General features: G+C 54.2%; 1 protein-coding gene across 5 annotated transcripts in view; it reads left to right on the top strand.

Moving 5' to 3' along the window:
- Positions 1–18,719, top strand: part of RPTOR (regulatory associated protein of MTOR complex 1) — a 277,048-nt gene that overhangs the window by 204,470 nt on the left and 53,859 nt on the right. For all 5 annotated transcript variants that reach the window (XM_081029345.1, XM_081029341.1, XM_081029343.1 and 2 more), the window contains exons 11-14: positions 3,923–4,024; positions 9,657–9,740; positions 11,673–11,783; positions 17,274–17,348. In XM_081029345.1, the coding sequence (XP_080885471.1) occupies positions 3,923–4,024; positions 9,657–9,740; positions 11,673–11,783; positions 17,274–17,348 (372 nt within the window). The remainder of the gene's footprint in view (positions 1–3,922; positions 4,025–9,656; positions 9,741–11,672; positions 11,784–17,273; positions 17,349–18,719) is intronic.

An 18,719-nucleotide genomic window follows, 5' to 3' on the forward strand; every position in this document is an offset into this window, starting at 1 on the left:
TCGCTCGCCAGCCCAGGTCCAGGCCGGCCTTGTGCGTTGGTGACAGGTGTGTGCACTAGAGGGCAAGTTTCGGGCACAGGTGTGCGTCCTTGGCTCAGCGGGTGCTGCCAGACAGTGTCCCAGGCGGTTTCTGCCCGCAGCGTGGGCAGTGTTCTCGCTCTGCATCCTGGTCGATGATGTTTTCCAGGTTCCCCCCCTTTTGGTGATTCTAGTTTAGTGTGAAAAGGTATTTCATTGAGATTTGATCTTGTATTTCCCTGTTTCATATTTTTATTGGCCATTGGAATATCCTCCTTTGTAAATCCATTTTTCTCTTACATTATCTGTTTCTTATTGACGTGTAGTGGTTTGGTATATGTTCTGAATACGAATCCTTTGTGATGCATTGTGAATACCTTTTTCACTCTGCAGATGTCCTTTTCAGGTGTGTGACACAGAGATTCGATATCTATGTACCTTATGAAGTGATCACCACAATAAATCGTTGCCTTCTGTCACCTTACAAAGTTATTACAGTATTTCTGAGTATTTTCTCTGTGCCATTAATTATATCCCTGTGACTTAATCATTTTATAACTAGAAGTTTGTACCCTTTAATCTCTTTCACCTATTTCACCCATCCCCCCAACCCCGTCCCTCTGGCAACCACCAGTGTGTGTTCTAATCCATCAATATGGCTGCAAATAGTATCTTTTTAAATTTCAATTTTTATTTTGTTTTGTTTATATATATTGTTTACAAGTGATTTTGTAAACTATTAAATTCACTTTTGTTCTAGTAATTTTCCTATAAATGACTGGCCTGTCTTAAAACTAAAAGAAAGCGTAGCATATATGAGTATTCGGTCTTCCAGGCAGCGGTGGGAAGTGACGGATTTTTACTCACAGTCGCAAGGACCCTGTCAGCATTGGTGTTTGTTCGTGGAGGGAGAGAGGCAAGGAGAAGAAGCTTGCACAGCTGACTTCCCTGAGGGTTTAAAGAGAGCCGTCTGCGAACTCAGCGGTCTCACAGGTGGTTGGACATTGAATGCTCTGGGCTGTGCAGGGGTTTCTTGTCTCTTCTTGAGCAGCGAGGTCGTCCATAAGTAGCGAGAGTATCATTCCCCTGTCGGCACACACAGGAGCCAGGATCGGTGTGTTTGGAGCGGGGACAGCAAGTGAGACGAGCAGGAAGTGTGTAGAGATAAACCAGCTTTCCTCTCTCATGTGACAGCACAAGGCCGGCTGGGTCGGCCCAGTGGTCAGGCCTGGCTCTTCGTGCTCATAGCCGGGCTACCCACGTTTAGTCCATGTACGTGGTGCCTGTTAGACCTGCAGACTGTCCGAGCCATGAGCTGACAGCCGAGCAGACCGCCTGCCTCAGAGTTGTCCTGGGAGGCCCTGGCCACATGGCCACGTGGCTCAGCCTGTGCCCACCACGTGTGTGAGCTCCCCTCCGAAACACTCATCCTGGGTTCCACCTTCCCCGCCCCCCCCCCCCCCCCCGTACTCTGCACAGTAGCACTGACACACTGCAGAGAGCGTCTTGGAGACCTGGCCTACAGCATCTGCTTTGAACCATTGTCCGATGCATGTGGGCTGCTCCACAGAGGGCTCGTGGAGCCTCATGCACGAGACTGAGGCACGCATGTGCTGGCGGTCGCCGTGGTTCGCCGCTCTAGGAAGCATGCCAACTTCAGCTCACTCTTGCAGCAAAGGCTTTTCCTTCTTGGTTGTGCTGGGTGGGAAGGTCAGAATCACCCATCTTCCCCTCTGCCTGGAGCAGGTTCTCCAGCAGTGCACAGCCTGGTAACTCTCAGGCAGGAGCCAGCTCGACAGGGAGGGAGAGGACAAGGATGGATGTGGGTTTCCCAACGGCCCCTCATAGACTCAGGGTTTTCCGTGCAGCTGTGTTCTCGCCAGACGTGGGGAGGGAGGGAGCGCTACACAAGGTTGCTGCTTTTACACCAATTGATGAATAATTCACGGAAAAACAGGAAAATCACTTTGGAGGCTCTGTTCCAGTTCATTCTGCCCTCCAAATTTAATTGACTTGATGTAAGCTGACTCTGCAGGAACGTAAATTCTCAAGTGGTGAGTGTTTTCTGCATTCTCACGTGACGCACTGTTTATGATGGGCCTGGTGGCTCTGATGGCCAGGCGTCTCCGGGAGGCGTGGAGAGAGCACACCTGGAGTGTGGCTCTGATACGCGGAGGCCCTGCCCACGGCTGAGAGTGTCCACACAGCTGGAATCCGGGGATCGCAGCTGGCATCCCTCCCTTACACACAGCTGTGCCTCTGAAGTGTGGCCACCGCTCTCCCCCTGGGAAACAAGGACGGTGGGGCAAAACCGACAGTGGGTGGGAGGCAGAGGTTTGTGATTTGGGAATTCTTTTTAGTTGGGGCTTGGACAGCAGAACTATATGGAGTGAAAATGGTTCTATGAGACAGCACAACCCAGCAGGCCTCAGTTCCCAGACCTCCTTCCATGGCCGCGTCCCCCTCCCAGTGGAGCCGCCTCTTCTGGAGTTTCCATTGTCTTGCCATCGCCAGGAAACAGTGCCAGTGCGAGGACACACCAGCGTCTACACACACATGGCCACTGTCCAGCTTGTCCCTCCATCCCCCTGACCTCTGGGTGCCACTGCTGGCCTGCCTCACCCATTGATCCCAGGTCAGGCGCAGGCTTCTCACATCCTCTTTGTTTCCTGTACCCTCACTCTGAGGTCCCTGAGTAAATTGCACCTCTGGATACATCCACGCTTGTCCGCTCTGAGCCAGCACCCACACCTTAGGCGGGACTGGGGAAACCTGCTATACCCCACTACCCGGTGATCTCTACCCTCCAGGGGCCTTACACGCTGCCGGTTGGTCTGACTGAAGTGCTGCCTTCATCCCTTCCAGCTCCTCTCTGCTCCGTCCCACTCCAGCACCTCCTCCGAGACCATATCCTCCAGCCCCGTCTCACTGAGAAATAGAAGCGATAGGAGAGAGCCTCTGCCCGTTCCCCATGCCTGCGCACAGCCCTGCCCCTGGCCGGTCTTTCCCATCTCCCGTTCTTGGACAGCTGCCCGTGCTCCCAGCGGCACCAGCCGACCTCTGAGCATCACTGGCCCTCCATCACCAGCCCCCCTCTTACCGTCCTGTATCAGTTTACAAATATGCCCCAGCCTCCGTCTTTAAATGAAATCTTTATCACCTGATTCCACCTCGTTCCCTCCTCCTGCAGCCTCACTCCATTGCTCTCCTCCCCTTTCAGCCAGTTCCTTCAAAGGACTGTCTGTACTTGAGTCTCTGCATCACCTTTCATTCTGAGCCCACCCGAGCTGTGCTCGGCCCGCTGCCACCCAAGACTGTGCTTAATGGTCTGCAGTCACACTGAGTTCCAAATCTGAGCCCTGCCAGACCCGCCCCCAGGCTCTGACACTGCCAGCCACTCCTCCTCCTTCAGCTTCGCCCTCCGCTGGCCCTGGGTCCACCTCACTTCCTTGGCCTCTAATATGGAGAGTCCGAGGCTCAGCCTAGCCCTTCCCTTTCTCATTTCACTTTTGCTTCCTAGCTCTGCGCAGACCTGTGTTCTGAAGTGCAGACCGTGTGCTCCACTGGCACCGGATGTCTTCCTGCAGGTGTCCAGTGGGCAAACCCCCATCTCCTCCCAGCAGCGCACGCCACCGTCCCGCCTCAGCTCAGGGCCCCCCATTCCCGGTGCTCAGGCCCCGCGCCCCGCGTCGTCCTGGACTCCGGCCCTTCTCCCGTCCGTCCCCACACCCAGTCTGTGCACACGCTCTGCTGGTTCCCCCGTACAGTACATCAGTCTAACCGCCGCTCACCGCCTGCTCTGCTCCGGTGGTGCAGAAGGGTGACGGAAGTGACGGGCCGGTGGGTGTGAGGGCCAGGTGGGAGGGGCGGGTCCCTAACCCACGCCTCCTCTGCCCACCCACAGCACAGCCCGTTCTTTGCTGAGCAGCTGACTGCATTCCAGGTGTGGCTCACGATGGGCGTGGAGAACAGGAGCCCTCCTGAGCAACTTCCCATCGTGCTACAGGTGAGTCCCGCCAGCTCAGGCCAGGCTGGCTGAGCGTATCCCATGGAAGGAAGCTAGGTACCGCGGTGTCCTGGGGGTGGTTTATCTGGGAGGGGCATGCAGGCGGTGATGGCACTGGGAAAGCAGTCCCACAGACCTTCAGAGTCATGGGAGCTGGCCGCACAGTTATACCTGAAGTGCTTTCCTGGGAAAATATGTGCTGCTCCCCCCACCCCCAGGAAACACTAATTTGGGGTGTAGCAGCCACCCCATGCCTCCCTTACGCATCAGGGACCATACATGCAAAGTAATCCTGGAGGAAGGCCACGCAGAGCCCTGAGCAAATGACAAATGGGCCACCGTGGGCTCCAAACCAGGCACCTGTGGTCCCTGATGAAATGAGCCGAGCACCGTCACCGCCCTGTCCTGGACGTGCTCCCACGCTGCATGTGGTCAGAGGCCAGTCACACGGCCGCCTGTGTCACTGCACACTGCACACTGTGCCCCACTCCGTGGCTGGCAGACCACTTTGTGGGGCCCGCCCAGCTAAGTCTTTGGTTCGTGATCAGACAGGAGGTGGTGGCCCAATACCGCCGCCCATCCCAGGTGAGAAGAGGAGATGGTTTCACAGAACTTCTTTTTCAGTTAATGTGTGTTCATGGGGGAGGCATGTGGGCTGGGTCGTAACATAAGGACAGCGACAAAAGAGTTTTAAAACCACAGTCTGTGTAGACACCAGGGTCTAATGACTCACTTGAGCCTGGCAAAGCTTTTCTGCAGTCAGGGTGGCCGGTTGAACATGGGGAGAAGCTGCAGCAGCAGGAGGGTGTTTACGTCTGTGTTCAGTTTTGAAGTGGAGGGCACCCTGCCCTGAGGTCTTCTGTTTGCAGAATCTGCCAGTGCAGTCATCACTGCCCCAAAGAGCTGCTGAGGTTCCTCGCCTCTGGGACATGGATGGAATCGCGAGCTTCCTGGTCAGCCTGTCTGAGGACGTCCTCACTCAGGCTGCTCTCCGCATGATGCCAGAAGCACCACCAGCCTCACCAGGCCATGCTCGCTGTGGGAGGCTCCACCACTGAGGGTCATTTGAAAAATAGGTGAACCGTGTCCGTCTGTCACCATTGGACACAGCCACTTGCCTTCCTGGTGTGGGTCCACTGCCCCCGTCGGTCGCACGCTGGCTTTGAAGATCACGTGTTTGCAACAGAGCTGAGGTTTCACCTGGTTCTGGAGGGCGGTGGGCAGGAATCAGCACAAAGGATCTGAGAGGAGAAGGAGGCAGAGACGTCCAAATGCAGCAGTAGCCTGCGTTGCCTCATAACAGGTCGGCAACGAGGTAACATCATCTGTGCTGTTGCACTGGAGATGTTCTGGTGCTTCTGGTTGGTGACCGCTTTTCTGATGTTGTGAGAAGAAGGCAGAAGTTGTTACTGCTTCTTACATGCTTCTGGGTCAGCTTAATATAAGACTATCCCCAGTTTGCAAGATGAGTTGTGAGCAAATAAACAAATTTTCAAAACCAAAAAAAAAAGGCAATAATAACAACAAAACAAAGAAAACTGACCAATTGGCAGAAGCCAGGATTCTCTCCTTTAATGAGTGCAGAAAGGTGGCTGGGTGTGAATGAAAGCCAAACGGACAGGATTTCGGGGGTGGCAGTGGCGCGGGTTAGATGTTACCAGAATGTTTATGAGTGGAGCCTGTGGCCCTCCCACTGACCTCCCATTATTTCAGCAGCGGGAGGCGGTGAAGTCCGTTCTCTCCAGAGCGGGGGGGGGTGAGGCCGAGCATGTCAAGTCCAGTGCTTTCGGGTCTGGCGAACATCCTCTTGTAAATGGCCTCCTATCGACTTTTTTTCAATGTTCCATTTACAATCCACTCCCTCGGGGAAAGAGAAGACCTAAGAGAGCTGACTTGCTGATGCAGAAATAAGGAAAGTAACTGTGACAGAAGAGGAGAGTGTCTCTGTGTGGTCTTCCCCAGAGACGTCAGATTCTCCCTCATTCCCGAGGGGCCGGCTCCCGGGCGGTGCCCACCCTGGGTCAGTGCATGACCCTTTACTGAAGAAGAGACGGAATGCACAGGGGCACTTGGCCCACGGTGTCAGCTTTCTCGTGAATCCAGTTCGCTTCACCATGCTTTATCTTCAGGAGCTTTATTTTTGCCAAAGCCTGGACCCCGTTATCCATAAATTATCCTCTCGTGCCGTGGCGAGTGAGAAAGTGTTGTTTGAGGGAGAGAATTTCAGTACAGAGGCTCCAGCTTTTCTGATCCCTGCTACTTTTCCCACAAGCCAGAGAGATAGATACCTCTCCCCGGAAACTTAAGAGACATTCGCTGATGAATGATCATCAGGGTCAAATGCATTGTCTGCTCTGCCAGCAGATTTTCAGCCCCTCCTGCAGACTTCAGCATGGACGTGTACCGTCACTGACAGCCCGAAGTCCTCTTTGCCCTTCTAAAAATACAACTCCAAGAAGGACCGGAGAGAAGACTCTGGTAGCCACAGCCCTGCGAGGCTGGGCTTGGGGTTGCTGTCCATGCTCAGTGTACACGAAGGAGCCCAGGCAGAGAAGGAGGAATCTCCAAGTTTAGAAAAGAGAGGGAAGGAAGGGATTTTAGAGGACACGGCGTGAGTACTGTACACAGACCTGGGAGTCAGCACGACCTTTCGTTAGGAGAACCATTTGCTTTCACTGTGTTGTTTGATGTTAAATAGAATGTTTGGTCTCAAAATGCAGGCTGATTACTGGGGGCAGCAGGATGATAAGTGGGGTGTTGCTGTTACATCCTCCCCGGGACCCCAGAATCTGTGGTCACCGGGGGCCGCCTGGCCAGGGCTGCAGCAGCTGCACCACAAGGTCGCAGCCAGCGCTGAGGTCTCTACACACAAGACAAAACATCCACTTTAACTTGGGGTCTCACGTCACCATGATTAGTCTCCAGTTTGGGTTGCCACAGACGAAGGAGTCCCATTCTGTCGCCACAACACTTAGCTCTCGTTTCCAGAGGTCCTGGGGCAGTTTGGAGCTTAAAAATATATACTTACATATACACGCATATGTACACACACGCACGCACGCATGTACGCCAGTCCTTATTGTAAAAGTAACTTTATGTAGGGCTTCCATTTTTACACTTGATCTTAGCCAAAAGGCCAAGAAGCGATGGGGCTTCCATTTTAAAAAAATGTAAATCAACAGAAGGAATCTGAAAAAAGATGGAATGTTTAAAAAGAACACTACCCAACATTTTCCCCAGGGCTCTTTGTTGCTGCTGTTTATTTTCCCATGAAACATTCATGATCTCAGCACAAAATCCTGCATTGCCGGAGGTCTTCAGACGCTGAGTCTGGGACACGTGGGCCGTCGATGCTTTAAAGGAGTTTCACCAATGTGGACACACAGTCTGGAATGACAATCGTGTCACAGCAGTGATTCTGACTCGTTTCCCTTTCCACTTTGCATTCGTAAATGAGACCTTCTTTGGGTGTAAAACGGATAACGTGATAACGTGAACTGGCCTGGTTGGGTTTCTTAGCCCTGCGTTGTTTTTTCCCCTGCAAATCTCTCTGCTATTTACCTTGAAAAAGAGTTTTTTCATTCGTGTTTGCACTGTTTTAAAAAAAAAGGAATACAAACGCAGAATCTTCACAGGTTCCAGGTCTGTTTGCTATGTGATTCTGATGTCTGCACCCACTTCCACAGACCTGGTAAACAGAAAGCTTGGCTCAGCCTGGATGGGCTGGAAACGTGACTTCAGGCAGCTTCGTTTTCTTTAACAACAAGTAGTCACTCAAACGCCTCTGAAAGAAGATGAAGGTGTCCGCAACTGCACGCTGAAGCCGTGACCTGAGTGTTTTTTAGGTGGCCGCATGCTAGATGGCTTTGGAGAAGAAGGTCAAGTCAGATACAACCTCCCCTCTGCTTGGGGAGGAAACGGAACTGCCCCGAGGGCATGTGATTTAAGCCACGTGGTTAGGTTAGGAAGTGACAGAGTCGGGCGAGGTCAGGCCGGCCAGACTCCAAGGTCACACTTTTCCACTGCCCGTCCTTGCCCCTCCAGTCCTAACTTGCAGGCGGCAGTGGCCCATGATAACCCAACATCTACAGATAAGAGGGACCTGGTCCCAGGTCAGAAGGGAGCAGCTCACACATAACCTTTCCCAGCTTTGTAATCAGCATCTGAACGTCCCCACACGAAGCAGACCACTCAGACCCCCCATGCAGCAGTGATGTGGGAATGCGCCCCAAACCAGTGGAAGGCGAAGCAGATGGCTCTTCCTCCAGTCCACTTCCCTGACCTGGGCCCCCCCTTCACGCCCCCAGGAGCATCTTCTCAGGAACCTGGTGCCATCAGGACCACCCCCCCTCTCTCCACCACCTCCTGTTCCTGCCACCCCGCCCTCGTCCCACCAGCTGAGTTCACCCCTACACGGGGGCTGCTCTGGCCCCCACATGGCCTCATCCTGTCCCCTCCTGCTCTGCCTTGCCGTCCTCCCACAACTGTACCAGATCCACGTCCCTGCACCAGTGGGTCCTCTGCTCACCTGCAGGACCAGGTGACACAGGGGAAGCCGCCTGTTCCTTCCTTGGCTTTAGTGCTGACATCCTCTCGTCTACTTCTTCTGCCCATCCCTTCCCTCGCCCAACCAGCTCTCCCCTTGTAGGCCACCCAGCCTCGCTGGTCTGTCCCTTCATCCTCTTCTTCCAGAGTCTCCTTTCCCTGACCTTCCCTCTCAAATTCTGCGGGTCACAGTTCCCACTGTCCTGCAGTCTCTTTCTCCTCATTGCTCATGGATACCTGTCACGTTGGCAAGTAATCAAGTGCTGTAGGCTAGTATTGTCCTGTGAGCTTTAATTTCTTATTTAATAAGACCCTTGTGCTACCCTTGTTTTATGAATTAAGAAATTGAGGTTCAGAGAAGTTAAGTAATTTGCCCAAGGTCACACAGTGGTGAGCCCCACAGTGATCTGTGTCCTCCTGCCCCGAAATCAGAGAGAGCAGGAGGGGCGGCCTGTGTGTGTTGCCGGCAGTGCCATGGGTGTGGCAGGGGTGACTTGGTCACAGAAGTGTGAAGACACTGTGACCTTGTCCCATCAATGTAGGGTTTCTCCCAGGGAAGGTGGACCTGTCAGCATATTTATTAGTGGTTTATAATAGCAAGGATGCGATAATGACTTACATCTCTGGCACTGGGGAAACTGTTTAAATGAATTAGACACATTTGTAAAGGGACGCATGGTGCTGCCATTGGGAGGACGTGGCCAGCCGAGTCCAGAGATGGAGAACAAGATTCAGAGTGTTGCTTAGTCAGAAAGGAAGTGAGAAATGCAACCGTGTGTTATGTGGTTTAGAAGAAATAAGGGCAGTGTGTCCACAGACAACAGTGTCTGCAGGTGCATGTACCAAAGTGTCATTAGCAAAATATGTTCAATGCAGTTAAATACATGTCCCTGTACTTCCTGTAATGAGTGTGTTACCTGTTCATGAAGAGGCAGGTGTTTGCCTAGCCAGTCTGACCAGGCTAGGTCAGGGTGAAGGGAGCCCCTCCCGCAGTGATGGGGACATTGGAGCCTGCCCGTCACACCCCCGAGGCAACCAGCCCAGGCTTTGCACACGGCCTGCAGTAACCGCTTGTCTTTCTTCTCAGGTGCTGTTGAGCCAGGTGCACCGGCTGCGAGCACTCGACTTGCTTGGGAGGTTCCTGGACCTGGGTCCCTGGGCGGTGAGCCTGGTGCGTGTTTCTGCGTGGATGTGGGGCGGGGCAGCCGCGTGAGACCATAGGTGACAGCCGTGCCATCGAGGGTGACTGGGGACGGCGAGTGAGCGGCCCATGACTCCTCGGACGACACGGCCTGTGGGCCTCTGTTGCCGTGGCATCTGGGGTTTGGTTTTGCTGCGCCCTGTTGTCCCTTCTACTGTTATCAGGCACTGGCTTTGCAGGACAGAAAGCGCTGCCGCCTCTGAGGGAGTGGCTGGCCTGCCACCGCCCTGTCCTGGCCGCGCGTGGCATGTTTCTCCCAGGAGCAGTTGTGAGCCCTCATCCAGTCTTCTCCCTCTGATATTAGTCACAGTTCTGATTATTCCTCTATAGCAGAGTTGAAATGGCCGTTTCAACAGAAAAGCACAAAAATAGAATCAAAAGTAGAAAAAATAGAATCATTTTATCAACACCTCACAACAAAGGAAATATTGAGAAGTAATCTTTAGAGTAAAGGAGATTCAAGAGACCTGCCAATCAGTTGCAATATAGGGACCCTGTTTGGTTCTGTTTGCAATTAAACATTGGAAAGCTAAAGTTGGAAAAATTAATATTCGTGGAACAATTAGAAATTTAGCTGAATATTTTATGTTATTAAAGAATAGTTGTTCCCTTTTTTAGTTGTGGTAATGGTATGTGGTCATGTCTTTATAAAAGAGGCCTTATCTTTAGAGACAGACGCTACGTGCTCACAAATGAAATCATGGGACATACGCGTGCTTCAGAGCATTCGAGGATAAGTGGGCGAGGATGAGGGTGGGCGAGGAGCCTGGGTGGTGAGCACGTGGGCAGCAGCATGTGATTTTATGGATATTTAACTGTTTCATTGTGTAATGTTAACAAAGAGTGACAGTCCGCTGAAGGAGGAGAGAGGAAGTCTGAGAGCAGGACAGCCATTCAGCACTGTCACTGGGCACGGACACCCTCGGGTGTCACCCACAGGTCACCAGTAGCAAGGTCGAGTCCTTGGCGAGTGGCTGTGTGAGCTTGTGCAGAGTTATGTTACCTGGGCATCAGGGGAAAGCCTGGGTGGCACTGCTGTCTCCTGAAGGGTACAGGAAACGTGTTAGTGACATTTGAGTGATTTTCATTTATATGGCTCATTTTAAAAAAGCTAAATCTGGCCCTTTAGAAAAGTAAACTTATACTAATTGGAAATGTTGCTAATGTATGAACAGATGCTAGATAAGCGAGACATTAGACATGGCCTGTGACAAGGAAAGGACCCAGGACCTGCCACGGGCCTGGGCCACACCCTGCATCTGTCCCAGAGGGGGCACCTTTTCAATGTCTTTCGAATTCCCACAAATTTGAGATGAGGAACTGATGGAATTGACATACCACTCTGCTCCATCATCCCGGTGCTGAAATGCCATCTCCTCTCTTACTTCCCTGTGAGAGCAGAGAGGTCCCCCACATGCGTGGCTGCCAGAAACCAGGCACCGGGAGACCCAAAGCAGGTCCCTTCCAAGCCGCTGCCAACTGGTACCTCTCAGGGCACCTTCCCCTAAAAGCCGGTCTCCCGTGCATACGAGTGTTGGAGCGAGCTGGGCGGGCGCGTCATGGAGAGCGGGAAGCAGAGCCACACGTGAGGCGCACAGTCAGAGGCCTTATGCCTTGTCGCTGAGAGCAAGCGAGGCCGTGCGGGTGAGGGCGGTAGGGTTCCCAGGCACGAAGCCACACGTTCCTCACAACGGGAAGTGGCACGAGGTTAATTCTGGTCTTGAGAGCAAAGCAGACGGAGTCCCTGGCACCTTCTGGATGGAATCAGGGAGGAGGAAGTCTGGAGGAAGCCCCTTGCTGGAAGCAGGGCACATCCGTTCCCGTCGCCTTCCCATGTGTGTCCCTGGGCGGCGTGACCGCCACCTGTGGCGCCCGGCTGGCTGACGCTCTGCTCTCTCGCAGGCCTTGTCCGTGGGCATCTTCCCCTACGTGCTGAAACTGCTCCAGAGCTCGGCCCGGGAGCTGCGGCCCCTGCTCGTCTTCATCTGGGCCAAGATCCTCGCCGTGGACAGTGTGAGTCATCGTGTCACTGCGCGTCCCCCGGCCACGCTCCTCGCTGAGCCCCGGCTGCCCGCCCAGAGGCCGTGGTCACCAGGGCCTGGCTCCTTTGTCCCTCCCGCGCTGAGCCCGCTCTTCCTGTCCTACCCACCTCCACGCCTCGCTCCGCCAGGCGCTGCTGGCCGTCCTCCTTCCCAGAAGAAAGCCCTTGGGGCCCAGTCCCAGCTGTCTCCCCGTTGTCGGGTCCCCTTTGCCGCGTGCACTCCACTTGTCCCTCTCGCCCTGCGTACTGCCTCCTGCCCATCCCCGACCGTCCCTCCGGCTTCAAAATGACCTTGACCACTCTGTTTTGGCCGCGCCTCGTCCAGACCCCATCAGGCTCTTCTGCCTCTGCCCATGCATTTCCCCCCTGTCCTGGCCATGGGAACGGTCAGAGGCCGAGGCTTCACCCTCAAGGCTCGGCCCTGCAGCGCTCACGGTCACTTCTCAGCCGTGCCGGCCCAGCCTGCACCCCCCCGTCCTTGTCCCTTGGAGTGTGCAGTCCCCTGGCCCCCCCACAAAGATCTGGCACTGAAGGCGGTAGGAGACGCGGAGGTCAGCGGTCTCTGCCCTGGAAGGGTCACAGAGCAGTAGGGACACAGCCGTAGGCTGGGAGGCCAGAAGTCACACATCCCTCAGGGGGCGCACGCCACAAGCGCGACCTTTCTGAAACAGGAGGGGACTGCGTTTGTGCTGGACTGAAGTGTAGGGCTGTCAGGTGGAGGGTCTCAGGGACAGCTTGAGCCTGGAACGAAGGGCATTCAGAGGCAGGCAGCTGCTCCAGTGAGCCAAGATGCTGGAGACATAGGGAGGGGCCACCAGGCAGAGGGCACGTCATTCCAGGTTTAGGGGTTCAAACTTCACTTGGCAGGGGTGAGAAACTTAAAGATTTCGGAACGAAGAAACAGTAAGAATCAAGCTGTGGTTCATAAAATGTCAGGCCTCAGTGTAAAGAGATGGTAAGGTTAACCGCGGGGCATAAGCCACTGAGGAGACGGCGGTGGCCGGGGAGGAGGGGCCGGTGGGCAAGGGGCTGGTGGATGTGGGAGAGACATTCTCAAGTTTGAGCCTGTGTGGTGGCAGGGCTGGCCGTGTCGGGGACAGAGGGGCGACCAGGCAAGGCGGGTGTAGAGGGGGGCACTTTCGGGAGACCACAGTGACGAGGCCCAGTGGCCGAGAGATGGAGATGGGGGCCTCGTCCAGCCAGGGATGATGGCGGGCGAACCCTCAAAGGGCTGTGGGCTGAACTGAGGGAGCTGTGGGGGAGCAGAGGGGAGCGTTCTCCAGGGGCCCTGCCCCACAGAACACAAAGGAAGAGCTTTGGGGTGCAGGTGGATGCTGGGAGTGGGGAGGCCCATGCCTGTGCAGGTCGTGGAGACAGACGGATGGGCAGGGTGCTGGGCCGCAGTGCCTCGCGGTGGCTGCGTGTGGAGTCAGTGGGGGAGGGCATCAATGCCAGGTCAGGATTGGGCGGGGGGGTCGTTGCTTGGTTTGAAGGGAATACTGAGCTCAGGAGGCTCCATTTACGAGAAAAGAACCGGTGGAGAAACAGAACTGTGGGTATATGCATGCATGTGATGCCCAGTGGCTGCCCCTCCGTGCGGAAAAGTCTCTTAATTCTGACATCACCTCTGCAGGAAGTGTGATTTTACAGATAAGAAAGTGCTGGGTTTCGGGAGCTGCTGGGATGGCAGGGCTGGTCTGGGCTCGGGCCTCAGTCTGAGTGGGGTCTTCCCAGACGGCAAAGTGGCAGAGTGGGTACACAGGTGGCGAGGCGTCCACTCCCCTCTGTGGGCAGAACAAGGGGAATAACAGGCTCTGCCTGCTCCCCCTCAGCCACAGCTGGCCGGCCGTCATCAGGGCCCTTGTGCCCTTGAAGTAGCCCTGCAGTCAGCCCGTGACCTTGGGCTCTGTCAGCAAATGTCCCTCAAGCTCTGTCTCTGGCAGCCCTTGAGCCTGGCCCTGCCCTCCTCTCTGTGCTCTCCGCCCTCGGTCCTGTACACTGCTGGCCGATAAACCACAAAAATGCCCCTCCGCTCACCACCATCCCACTAGGAGGCCCTGGCGACTCGGGTGGCCCACCCACCGTCCGACCTTGCTCCCAGGCTCCGGGCCTCCTCTCTCACCCCCTAGCGGGCTTCACTGTGAGGGGCTGCACGAGTGTCCTGGGGTAGTCCCCACGGAGGTGATACTGCAGGCTGCCCCTGTAGCGAAGGCGTCTTTTATTCCCGTGTCTCTGTCACTGCTGGCGGGCGGGTCCTGACTGTCTCCTTACCCCTCCCCGCCCACATGGCAGCCTTCTGCATGGGGAGCGCCGAGGGACCTGCAGGCTCTCTGGGCCCCTCTGTGAGGTACTGTCTGCTGGCTCCCCACAGCCTCAGGGTTTACCTGGCCCCGTGGTGCTGACTTGGTCTCTCATGGGCATTTGGGGTGGCAGCGATCCTTGGGTGTTCCTGACATTCCTGCCCGTCTCGGTGCTGGGAACTCCCCCTTCCTCCTCAGGCCATCCATGGCTGACCTTGACCTCAGTTTGACCTTGACCGTTATTGGGCCAAGTGCCCTGGGCATGGCTGTGTCCAGTAGATGTTCATTCTCTTGCTTGTCTGCTCCAGATGATATATTTTACCTTCCTCTCCATCAAACCAATTTTGGGGAAACAATGATTTCTATAAAAGTTTTCCGAAACATTGGATTGAAAAGTGAAAACAACTGAATTTCAGTCCTGCCGCCCTCATTTAATTCAGCAAGCTATCTTCACATCCCTCGGCCAGCCGTCATCTGCCTCTCTGGCAAGTTACGGCACCAGTGCTTCCAGCAGCCTGCGTATGAAGCTCAAAACCACGATGTGGGAAGCCATTTGGAAATTTAGAATAAAAGGAAGAAAAGTATAAATCTCATGTCTACCCAGCCGTCTCAGTGACACTAAACTTTTTTTTTTTTTTAAGAAAGACAGCCTAAGAGACTTTTCCTTTTTAAAAACATTTTATTGGGGAAGGGGAACAGGACTTTATTGGGGAACAGTGTGTACTTCCAGGATTTATTTCCAAGTCAAGTTGTTGTCCTTTCAGTCTTAGTTGTGGAGGGCGCAGCTCAGCTCCAGGTCCAGTTGCCGTTGCTAGTTGCAGGGGGCGCAGCCCACCATCCCTTGCAGAAGTTGAACCAGCAACCTTGTGGTTGAGAGGACGCGCTCCAACCAACTGAGCCATTTGGGAGCTCAGCGGCAGCTCAGCTCAAGGTGCCGTGTTCAATCTTAGTTGCAGCGGGCGCAGCCCACCATCCCTTGCAGGAGTCGAGGAATTGAACTGGCAGCCTTGTGGTTGAGAGCCCACTGGCCCATGTGGGAATCGAACCGGCAGCCTTCGGAGTTAGGAGCACGAAGCTCTAACCGCCTGAGCCCCCGGGCCGGCCCCGACAGTAAATCTTTTACCGCAAATCTGAAAGCTTAAGTTTGTGGATCAGGCAGCCATACCTTTTGGTCATTTCTGGTTGGCCCTTTTTCAAACATCCTTGAAGAGTCCAGTTATGTAAAAAGAGGAGGGGTGGCTTCTTGGAAAGATTTTTTGAAACTTTGTTTCCCTTCTACTTCCATACCCTTTCATCTGTGTGTTTGGAGCTATGTAGGCTCTGTCCTTGGTACCTGGCTGTTGAGGACCCGCGAAAAGTTTCCTGGATGCATAAAACGTGACCCAAAGGCGGCGATCAGCACCCCAGGCCTGTGCCCCCCGGGCACCACCACGCTACATGAACACACTTAAACCAATGTTGATTCTCGCATCTACCAGGATTTTCAGTACCTGGAAGTAGATTGTCTAGTTTTAGGGGTGGCTATTCTGTCTTAATTTCTCTCTTTACATAAACGGACAGCCCTTCAGAACCCCCGTCTGGCAGGGGGGCCGTGCTGCCCAGCTGGCCTCCACGCAACCACGTGGCGTGGCCACCGTGAGGGTCAGAGCACTCATCGTTTATGCACAGGACGCCCAGGTTGGGCCCAAAGAAGCTGTAGGGCAGAAATGCCCCCAAACCGTCCAGCCTGGTGTGAAATCGGGGCCCTGTAACCCTTCGCCAGGATTCCCGACCCTGCCCTCCTTGCTTCCTAGAGCCTGTCTGCCTCCTTCCTGGCACCTGTCCCTGGCCCCCTTCCCTCCCCCGCACCTCTCTGGCCTTGGGTTCCCACGGATGCGCATGAACTTCTAATCTAGAAGTTCAGCTTGGCTCATGCTCCACACCTCAGAGTGTGCACCTTCCTTCCTCCTGAGAGTGAGGTGCCTCTGATGCACCGTACCCCAAGCTACAGCACCCCACCTCTCGCCCAGGTCCCGCCAGAACACTCTCCTCATGTCTGCGGGACCTTCCCATCCCCTCTGCCTGCTGCACCTGCACCCCCACCCCCGTCCAGTGCGGCCCTCTGCTCACCTTCTACTGCAGCTACCAGCACAACCCGACTGCCTCCACCTCTGGATTCCGGCCTCTCCAGGGCCTGCTCCGTGCAGCATTCCAAGCCCTGGGCCACCTGCCTCCCGCCTTCTGCAGGCCTCCCTGTGCCCCCATCGTAGGAGAACGGAACCCCGTCACCCCACCCCCCATCTGCCCTGGCTCCGTGGGTGATCCCAGCTGCCCCTCAGGGCAGGCGTCTCCTCCTCCCTCTCCCCTTAGTCCCTCAACCTGGTGCCTCCGCATTGTGTCCATAACTGCTTGCTCAGGTCCCTCCAGGAGCTGAGCAGGGCACAGCTGCTGCGTCTCCGGGACCAACCAGGGCTTGGCAACTGGCAGGTCCTTGGAATAAGTGCTCAGCCGATAAGCACAGACCTGACGGAGCTCACAGGTGCCGTGCGAGGGCTGGGAGGAACTGCACCCCTCAGCTCTTCAGCTCTAACGTGTAAATTCCTACCTTAGAGCAACTCCTTTGGGGTAAGGAGCTGGGCCTCTAGGAAGCAGCCATTAAAATACAACTGTGTGACACCAGTCATTCGTCACACATCATTGTTTTTCAGTATTTTGTAAGTCTGACCAAAGTCTTAAGACCTTCCACAGGGGCTGAGGTCAGCGGAAATGGAATGGTTTCGAGTGCTGGGCGTGGCCCCGCTCAGAAGGCAAGAGAACAGGAGTGTGGACTCCAGGGTGACGTGGGGAGGGAACATGTGCAGCTTTGGAGGTGGCCCTGCAAAGGGGCAGGGCCAGCAGCCAGGGCACCCCAGCCATCAGGTGCCCAGAAGGAGTTTTCAGAGAACGTCTTAGAGCTGCTGCACTTCTGAGAACGTGTGAGACGCCAGCCCATTCCCCACAATCAAGGGAAATGTATGTGCAAGCAGCCACCTCACTGTTTTCACGTGAAAATTGAACTTGAGAGAACATGATTAAGGCCTAAAATACTCATTGCACGTTCGTTGGTTCGTATGTGACAAGAAGCAGAGAGAAACCCCTTTCAGGTGACCACACTCACTCTCCCTCTGTCTGTTTTCTCCCCAGTCGTGCCAAGCTGACCTGGTGAAGGACAACGGCCACAAGTACTTCCTGTCGGTCTTGGCAGACCCTTACATGCCAGTAAGGACCAATCGCCACTCCCTTTGGGATGGTCTGGAGATCTGTGTTGTTTGTGTGTACTCACGTGCCACACTGCCATGACAGCTTCTGCAGGGCCGCTCACGATCCAGGCAGAAGCTGCGACTGGGGTGTGGGCCACGCTTTGGGGGACACGGTCGTGTTGTCAGCTACCGCTTGGCTTACACAGCGCTCGTCACTTAGGAACGCATTGTGCAGTAGCTGTCGCATTTCTCTCTAAGCGAGCATCCGGCCGCTGGCTGCTGCAGTCTGCTTTATGTCCGTCTGTTTTTCCCGCACATCTCCGCATCGTGCTCTCCTGCACACCTGTCGGCTGAGTTGCATGAGTAAGGGCGTGTACATCTTTGACAGGGCAGCTCGCACGCCCAGGGAAGGTTCGGGAACATGACAAGACGCCCACGTGCCTTAGAATCAGGAAGGGGGGGGAGGAAAGAAGAGACTAAAAGTTTAAATTTTAAATATATTTTATCATATGAAATTGCGTTACAAATTAGTAATCTACAAGTAGCATATGTAACTCCTATAAATGTTTTATAATTACTTTCTATATTCCCCACCTCTAGCTCCTAGCTTAGCAAAGAGAACAAAGTACACGCTAAATTTAATTAAGTATAACAACCCATCTACAGGGGCTTAGTTGGCTTTAGTTGTATAAAGGAACTTTCATATGTAATTTAACCCTGTAGCTGGTTTTCTAAAGTAAATGAGATTTTTTAAAACACAGAACACATTAAAAACAGGATTGTTATATAAAAGGTAAATAGTACTTGTGTGTTTTAACTTAAGTGTGGCCGTTAAACATCGCCATAGGCAGTTAAAGTTTATACTTCATATGAGTTTTGGAAATAATCACCTCCCTGTTCTTCAGGGTGAGTAAGAAAACAAATCAAAGGAATGAAAAAGAATGCTAAACCGGTAAAATGCAGTGAGATGATGAGCTAAGCCAACATGAATGGGCCCCGCTTCAATTCCAAACACCTTTCAGTTCTGAGGATAGAGCCCAATGTGAGGAGGAATGAAATTCCCAAATTCCCTAAACTGAAGAGAGGAGTCAGAGAAGAGCCACAGTGGGAAGCGAGCCAGGACGTCACAGTGACGATCCCCTGGGGTCCCCGAGGCACGTGGACCTGAGTCTGCACAGAGCACCTGGGGCCTGAGCTGGTGACATCCCCAAAACCGACACCCCTGCTTAAAGCCAGGAGCCCGCGAGGTGTTAAGAAGTGTGAGGAAAGCTGTTCCATGTCCAGGCAGAAAGTTGAAAGAAGAATCCAAGGGAAACTGGAACCTCAGGCCTGTACATACATGGGGTGGGGGCTGCGTGTCCGCTTCCCAGGTGGCTGAGAGTCACCAGCC

This window comes from Rhinolophus hipposideros (genome assembly GCF_964194185.1).
Source record: "Rhinolophus hipposideros genome assembly, chromosome: 20".
NCBI classification, from domain to species: Eukaryota; Metazoa; Chordata; class Mammalia; order Chiroptera; family Rhinolophidae; genus Rhinolophus; species Rhinolophus hipposideros.